We start from the raw sequence: 9,075 nt of genomic DNA on the forward strand, positions 1-9,075 counted from the left end.
ACGAAATGGAGATGTAAATGTGATGACTGGAAAATAATTTAAAGTGCAAATATTATGCATTGCATGGATACCAAAAGCCAGTTGTAAGAATATTACATATTAGATAGTTATACAGTGATGGCGAGATTGATTATTTCAGTGATGAATAACTTCAAGAAATTATTTATTCATTTATTTATTTATTCTAATAACTGATCTCCCCTTTCTGTATTTCCCATCGCCTTCTGTTCACCTTCTATTGCGTCTTTCGAGTGAACACCATATTCTTTGGAAGCTTGAATTTCAAGGCAATGACCCCTGTGGGCTTGTTCCATATGAACACAGTTTATCATGTGAATAATAATAATAATAATAATAATAATAATAATAATAATAATAATAATAATAATAATAATAATAATAATAATCAATCTGAAAAGTTTCCATTACAAGTAAAATGCACTGAAGGGGATGCCGGATACTTCTAGCAAGAACACAGCGAGGAACTGCCATCATGGCGACAGCCTTGGACCTATCTGGAGATATTTGCCGGTCTCCTTCATTAATCGCATCCATTGCTTCGTCTCATCACGACACCTTGGCATGCCTTCGAAGCAAGGCTGGTTGCTTACAGAGTATTCCACTTACGTAACGGGGAATAACACTGGTTCCTCCGCCAAGCCTGTTTTGAAGAGGTGGGTGATTCGTGTCGCATTTTAATGTGCTGTTTTGGTAACTCTGTTGTTCTCTTACAGCACCTTCTAGATTTAACCCTTCTCAGAGGAAGGAGGTATAATATATATATATATATATATATATATATATATATATATATATATATATATATATATATATATATATATATATATATAGTATATGTATATATAAATGTATAACTGAATCACGGAAATATGGAAGTGATGAATATATAAATAAAGTCAATGCCTTTATATATATATATATATATATATATATATATATATATATATATATATATATATATATATATATATATATATATATATATATATATGACATTTTTACTGGATAGATACAGTGCACGTCCAAGACATTCAGTTTTACCAGAAAATCTGAGAAATTGCCAAGTGCCCTTACCAACTACCTCTCTCTCTCTCTCTCTCTCTCTCTCTCTCTCTCTCTCTCTCTCTCTCTCTCTCTCTCTCTTTCTAACAAGATGACGGCCATTGACGCAATTCAATAAATTGGAATGCATCCATGGAAGGCTATGCACCCAAAATCCCTTACACGCCGAATAATTAAAAAAATCAAACACTGCCAGCCAGCATTTTGATGAGTCCGGTTTCATTATTCATATACAAACAACAATTACCGCACGTATGCACAGCAATACATAATAATGCAAACACAATAGATCACGTGCTTCTGCTTTCCAAATATGCACTCCTAGATACATACACGTGACGCAAGACCAGGCATGCACTAACATACCTACTAACAATTATGAGATATGGTAATGCAAACACAAGGACATGATCGCGTGCATTTGCTTCCTAAGTATACTCCTAGATAAACGGGCATATAAACCGTAACGCAAGAATAATCATGCATTAACATACCTATACACAATTACACAAGACTTGAGGCGCCAATACTTATGAAGAGGCATTAGTTTGTCATCTCACATATACGCACCAGAGAGCATTTGCGCGCACCCGCACGTGCACAGTTTATACAACTGTACTTCCATATTCGTTTTCTGCACAAACTGCCATGAACATACTCTTGTGCATCTCTGATTCTGCAACAGACAGGCAGGCCGCAAATTCTGCCACACACACAGACAGGCCGCAGATGCTGCAACAGACAGGTAGACTGCAGATTCTGCAATAGACTGGCAGGCCGCAGATTCTTCAACAGACAGACAGACTGCAGAATCTGCAACAGAAGGCAGGCCGCAGAATCTGCAACAGACAGGCAGACCGCAGATTCTGCAATAGACAGGCAGACTGCAGAATCTGCAACAGACAGGCTGACCGCAGATCCTGCAGTAGATCGGCAGCCCGCAAATTCTGCAACAGACAGGCAGGCCGCAGATTCTGCAGCAGACAGGCAGGCCACAGAATCTGCAGCAGACAGGAGGGCCGCGGATCCTGCAACAGACAGGTAGGCCGCAGAATCTGCAGCAGCCAGGCAGTCCGCAGAATCTGCAGCAGACAGGCAGACAGCAGAATCTGCAGCAGACAGGCAGGCCGCAAAATCTGCAGCAGACAGGTAGAATCTGCAGCAGACAGGCAGACCGCAGAACCTGCAGCAGACAGGCAGACCGCAGAATCTACCAACAGACAGGTAGATTCTGCAGCAGACAGGCAGACCGCAGAACCTGCAGCAGACAGGCAGACCGCAGAATCTGCAGTAGACAGGTAGAATCTGCAGCAGACAGGCAGACCGCAGAACCTGCAGCAGACAGGCAGACCGCAGAATCTGCAACAGACAGGCAGACCTCGGAATCTGCAACCGACGGGCAGGCCGTAGATTCTTCAACAGACAGGCAGACTGCAGAATCTGCAACAGACAGGCAGACCGCAGAACCTGCAGCAGACAGGCAGACCGCAGAATCTGCAACAGACAGGCAGACCGCAGAACCTGCAACAGACAGGCAGACCGCAGAATCTGCAACAGACAGGCAGACCTCGGAATCTGCAACCGACGGGCAGGCCGTAGATTCTTCAACAGACAGGCAGACTGCAGAATCTGCAACAGACAGGCAGACCGCAGAACCTGCAGCAGACAGGCAGACCGCAGAATCTGCAACAGACAGGCAGACCGCAGAATCTGCAACAGACAGGCAGACCTCGGAATCTGCAACCGAAGGCAGGCCGTAGATTCTTCAACAGACAGGCAGACCGCGCAGAATCTGCAACAGACAGGCAGACTGCAGATTCTGCAATAGACTGGCAGGCCGCAGATTCTTCAACAGACAGACAGACTGCAGAATCTGCAACAGAAGGCAGGTCGCAGAATCTGCAACAGACAGGCAGACCGCAGATTCTGTAATAGACAGGCAGACTGCAGAATCTGCAACAGACAGGCTGACCGCAGATCCTGCAGTAGACCGGCAGCCCGCAAATTCTGCAACAGACAGGCAGGCCGCAGATTCTGCAGCAGACAGGCAGGCCACAGAATCTGCAGCAGACAGGCAGACCGCAGATCCTGCAACAGACAGGTAGGCCGCAGAATCTGCAGCAGACAGGCAGTCCGCAGAATCTGCAGCAGCCAGGCAGTCCACAGAATCTGCAGCAGACAGGCAGACAGCAGAATCTGCAGCAGACAGGCAGGCCGCAAAATCTGCAGCAGACAGGCAGTCCGCAGAATCTGCAGCAGACAGGCAGACAGCAGAATCTGCAGCAGACAGGCAGGCCGCAAAATCTGCAGCAGACAGGCAGACCGCAGAACCTGCAGCAGACAGGCAGACCGCAGAATCTGCAGCAGACAGGTAGATTCTGCAGCAGACAGGCAGACCGCAGAACCTGCAGCAGACAGGCAGACCGCAGAATCTGCAGCAGACAGGTAGAATCTGCAGCAGACAGGCAGACCGCAGAACCTGCAGCAGACAGGCAGACCGCAGAATCTGCAGCAGACAGGTAGAATCTGCAGCAGACAGGCAGACCGCAGAATCTGCAACAGACAGGCAGACCGCAGAATCTGCAACAGACAGGCAGACCTCGGAATCTGCAACCGACGGGCAGGCCATAGATTCTTCAACAGACAGGCAGACCGCAGAATCTGCAGCAGACAGGCAGGCCGCAAAATCTGCAGCAGACAGGCAGACCGCAGAACCTGCAGCAGACAGGCAGACCGCAGAATCTGCAGCAGACAGGTAGATTCTGCAGCAGACAGGCAGACCGCAGAACCTGCAGCAGACAGGCAGACCGCAGAATCTGCAGCAGACAGGTAGAATCTGCAGCAGACAGGCAGACCGCAGAATCTGCAACAGACAGGCAGACCGCAGAATCTGCAACAGACAGGCAGACCTCGGAATCTGCAACCGACGGGCAGGCCATAGATTCTTCAACAGACAGGCAGACCGCGGAATCTGCAACAGACAGGCAGACCGCAGAACTTGCAGCAGACAGGCAGACCGCAGAATCTGCAACAGACAGGCAGACCGCAGAACCTGCAACAGACAGGCAGACCGCAGAATCTGCAACAGACAGGCAGACCTCGGAATCTGCAACCGAAGGCAGGCCGTAGATTCTTCAACAGACAGGCAGACCGCGCAGAATCTGCAACAGACAGGCAGACTGCAGATTCTGCAATAGACAGGTAGACCGCAGATTCTGCAATAGACAGGCAGACTGCAGATGTTGCAACAGACAGACAGACCGCAGAATCTGCAACAGACAGGCAGACCGCAGATACTTCAGCAGACAGGCAGACCGCAGATTCTGCAACAGACAGACAGACCGACACTGAGGTTGAGACAGGGCAATTGTCACAGGATTTTCTTGGAGTCTGGAGATAATAATTATTGTTATCGCTTACGATGCATTGTTATTATTATCGTTGTTGCTTTCAATGTTTTATCGAAGGAATTTGCGACAAACAGCGAGAAAATCAACAAAGAACGTTCACGATTTTTCTAAACATTTTCAACGGTTTTAACAAAAAACGAAAGGAGACAAAAGTGTTCACACTTGACAAGTGACTTGTTGCTTTACAATTTCTTGTTTCAAAATGGTGCCGGACGGGATTGTTTTCTTACATCTTTAGGAATCTTGCGGCCAAATTTTAGTAATAACTATTACTAGAGGCAAACCTACAGTCAAAGATTAAGTTCTACCGCCAGTTGGATAAATTAATAGATCAATACGGTAGACAGTGTTCACTGAATTCATCAGGTCATTAACTTCCAGAGAAAGCTTCTCAATTAACTATAACTGTGTCTATAACCTTTATTGCGGTTTCCTCAAATTTCAAACATTGTAGAGTATTCTATAGGATTTCGTTTTCGGTCTCCAAATGCAAGAATATTCAAAAGGTCCACCTGCATTAAGTATCTCTGCTATTCAGTGATGCTGAAGATGACATTTACTTGTAAATGTGGCAGAAATTTTAAGCCTTGCTGCCACATCTGTTTAATCCGTTGTCAATTATTATCATTATTAAAATAGTTTTATTAGACCACTGAGCTGATTATCATCTCTTACAGGAGTAAAAACAAATCCTGTTTTTTATTTTGTCAATGAAATTCAAAATTTTCAGAAAAGTTTATATTGGGTCAGTTGCAAATGTTGAAGTTTCTGACAAAATTTTACTTATGGAGTGCAAATAAAGCATAAAGACTTTGTTATTGTCAGTCGTGTGGGCTACGAAGGATGTGGCCAGCAGGTTAAACAGGGGTGGATTAGCATTCCTCGAGAGATTAAAGAGATAAACTTTGTTTTGAAGGGTGAGAGAGAGAGAGAGAGAGAAGTAATTCATCTTGAGCAAAATATTTTTTGTATTTTTTCTGTTATGCTAAACGCGATAAAATCTCGAAGGAACAGATAATTGAAAGTTTTATTATTTCAAAAAACCAATCGACACAGGTGCTGTACAAACTCGTAAATGAAATATCATGGAATACATTTTATCCCATTAGATTAGAGAGGTCTTATTTCTCCTGCGCATTTTATGAAACGGAACGAATTGTTTTTTTCTGTAATAAAATGTAGCAGACAATAAAATAATAAACAAAATTTTCACGAAAAGCTAAGGCTTTCAGAAGTATGACAAGTTATTTGTTTGTTCAAATCCAGTTCTCGATTATCACTTCAGATCTACTTAACTTTGAATGGTTTAGTTTCTCTAATGAATGAGCATTATTTTAGGGGAAGTTCCTTCTTTTTCATAGAGAGAGAGAGAGAGAGAGAGAGAGAGAGAGAGAGAGAGAGAGAGAGAGAGAGAGATAATTTAGTTATCGTACCATTTTATAACATGGCATCGTTTTCTATGAATGAGAAATGATATCCATTTTCTTTTATGCACGCATCGGTCAAATTTAAAGATTATATTATGCCACATTCCAAGTTATTTACAAGGAAAATAGGGGATTTTCTACCGTATATTTTCTACCTTTTCTAACAAATGATTTTACCAACTATGCAAAGATATATATCCAACTAACCGACGCTCATCGATTAAGGTGTTTTGATGTATTTTGGGGGAGAGGGTTTATTTTTGTTTTTAAGGACAGATTTTTTATGAAAAGCAACGTTTTTATGATGACGATTCGTAACATAAAAGTCTTTCGAGATATTAATTTTTTTCCATAATGCTTTTGCAACCATTACAGTGGATTCTCTTTCGAAGAGATATAGAAAATAGGAAAAAACTTTCAGCTTACGTGCGAGGAGCCCTTAGGAGAAAATACTATGTAGTATATGCATAGGCTATCTGTTAAGCATGAATTCAAAGAAATAATAGATTCGAGAATCTCTATAAACCAGCAATGACGAGGGTGGAAGGAAATACGATGAAGCCCCTGATACATATAATGAAATATTTCACGTAAATAAAAAACTGGGCTAGCGCGAACTATTGGCCGTCGGTGGGCTCGATCTCGAGCCGGTTTGATGGCTTGCTCGCCACTAAGATACGAAGCGTACCCAGGATATCTGAATTTCGGATAAAATTATGGGTGAAGCGTGCTTTCATTTAAATTTTACTTTGCCTGACCTCACGGTCAAGAGTTCTTGGAACTCCATGTACAGGAAACAAGCATTTTCCAAATTCACTGAAGGTTATTCCCTAATCGCAGTCAACGAACTTAAGCTTGTCGAGGTAAATCACCCCTACATATGGGCTAATTTACCAACACCTAGGCCTAACTACGTCAAACTGGTTATACAGGATGACTAATGGCATGCATGCGGCTGCGAAAAAATGTGTCAGGTTGTTGCCGAAGCAACGGTGCCTTGACGTATGTGTGTTGTCCGTCCTTATCTAGGGGAGTGCTAACCTTCTCTCCTTTCGTACAACACAAGAGAATGGTGCACCGGGAGAGAGGTGTAGTAACGCGACGAGTAGCGACAGGCTGCCGCTGTTTTAGACTGCGCGCTGCGTATCGTCAGGTTTCGCAGGTTACGGAATAAAGGCAATTAATCGGAAACTTATTATTTGACCGGTTTTAATGCTGGCCATGGATGTAGGAAATGAATAATTTGTTAGAATATCTATAGGAATAAACTAACTGGCAGATTAACTGTCGTTACAAGTACTGCTGCTAGTGGCAATGGAAATTTTATTTTCGACATAATTTGCAGCTAAAAGAGAAGTTTTACCTAGCGCAGTGATACATAGGCTACAGCCAGGGTTTTCTCGCTCACTGGTTAGACATGGACTTAGTAACTTTGTCGATACAGAAATGAGTGATTATCACTATGAAGAACTTTCAGTAAATCTAAAAATGTTATATTTGAAATCAAAACGCTTTTGTCTTATTCATTTTCCCATGACATTTATACAAACCGGTAAATACTCCTAAACTTGAGGCTATAAAATATGTAGAATTATTTGTAAAGTAGAAGTGGGATAAAAGAACCATCACGTTACAGGAACATAATGAAAGGGTAAAGAAGTTTAAAGAAACTAAAACGCAATTTACCCATTTTGCCAAGAAAGAAGATGTACGAGTAGGATGCTCGTCGGTGGCACAGAACGACATATAGGCCTATTAAATAAGATGAGAGCAGCATGTCATAATAAATATATAAAACTAGCAACAAGGGTTCATCTTACCTTCTTGGTAGCACTGATTTCCTTACACCCAGCGATCGAAACTGATGATAATATCCCTCGGGTAACATCACCGTTCAAAAACATGACCATGTGGCGGTTGGTGCTTTCCTCTCCCACAAACCTTGGAAAGAAGAAAGAAAATCAGATAAAAATCATGGAAGTAATTCATCTCATTCCTTACAATCTACAGTCCATAAGAGCTACAATACATGATCTGTAATCAAAAAGCAGTGGCAAAGTATTAGCATTCGTTAATGAAAACTGCTGTAATAAATACAACTTAATGTCGCCAACAGTTTTGAGCTAATTATGACTAGTTTTCTGTGTGAGTTTGTTGCCACAAAGCACCGGTGTCGATGGCGAATTATGACATTTCCAGTTGTCCAGCATAAATTCCTTTTATGGTCAGTAAATCGGAAATTTTCCAGTGAAGAGATTATTCAGGTGGGTTTGAACAGGCAGTTTGCAATAGTCATATAAAACCAAAGATAAAAATTATTTTTTTTTAATAATCACCCATTATATCAAAAACGTTCTCCTACCTATCTATCATATTTTTTATTATTTGAGTGAATATACACAAAGTTTCCGTCTGTGTGTAACCTACTTAAACTGGAAAAAAGGTTGTCCACTCCCAAAATTTGTCTGAGGCTACGTAAGAAGTTTCAAAATTACCAAAATACTGTGAATTTAACTTTGCCTCTGGAATAATCACCAAGTCGCTCTAATACTACATGCACCAGTATGCTGTCAATGTGCCTCACTGTCGAACTTCTCAGTTCCAGAGGTCCTTTATTCCTGACACCGTTGGACTGTGGAACAGTCTCCCTGAGGATGTTGTGCAATTGGAGCTTTCAAGCGAAGATGCAGAACAAGCAATGAATTTCTTAGTGTCTGTTTCATGAGAAAAAAAATAATAATAATAAAAAAAATCATGATTATTTTCATCCACTTTGTTTCTAATTTAATTCTTGTATTTTAATAATTGACGTATATTTTCTCCACCTACTTATTAATTTGTTGATTTATTTTTTCTTTTAATAAATGATCTCCTCTTTCTATATTTCCCACCACTTTCTGTTACTTCTTTCCAATGAACACCATATTCTTTGGAAGCTTGAATTTCAAGTCAGTGGCCCCTGTGGGCTTGCTCCATAAGAATAGGGTTCATCATCTGAATAACAATAATGATAATAATAATGAATTTCTGTTCCGAACATATTATGTATGTCTTGCAACGTTTGCAACATATAGTGCATGAAAACTTTGATTTCACTTTCAAACATGGATGCAGGCCAAGGTCAAAGTTCATCTTTTCAACCAAGTCTGTTTATG

The 9,075-nt window shown here is 41.7% G+C and overlaps 1 protein-coding gene and 1 non-coding gene across 2 annotated transcripts; both read right to left on the reverse strand.

The window, feature by feature from the left end:
- Positions 1–491: 491 nt before the first annotated feature.
- LOC136847949 (streptococcal hemagglutinin-like) lies at positions 492–7,610 on the reverse strand. Its single transcript, XM_067119970.1, has 7 exons — positions 7,607–7,610; positions 4,227–4,406; positions 3,911–4,135; positions 2,941–3,825; positions 2,302–2,820; positions 1,881–2,219; positions 492–622 (listed from the first exon to the last, which is right to left on the reverse strand). Exons 1-7 carry the CDS (start codon positions 7,608–7,610, stop codon positions 492–494), a joined length of 2,283 nt encoding a protein of 760 aa, XP_066976071.1.
- Positions 6,880–6,983, reverse strand: LOC136848284 (U6atac minor spliceosomal RNA). Its single transcript, XR_010856004.1, has one exon. It is a non-coding gene; the product is annotated as a U6atac minor spliceosomal RNA (small nuclear RNA).
- Positions 7,611–9,075: the final 1,465 nt, after the last annotated feature.

Source organism: Macrobrachium rosenbergii, chromosome 18 (assembly GCF_040412425.1).
Source record: "Macrobrachium rosenbergii isolate ZJJX-2024 chromosome 18, ASM4041242v1, whole genome shotgun sequence".
In the NCBI taxonomy this organism is placed as follows: Eukaryota; Metazoa; Arthropoda; class Malacostraca; order Decapoda; family Palaemonidae; genus Macrobrachium; species Macrobrachium rosenbergii.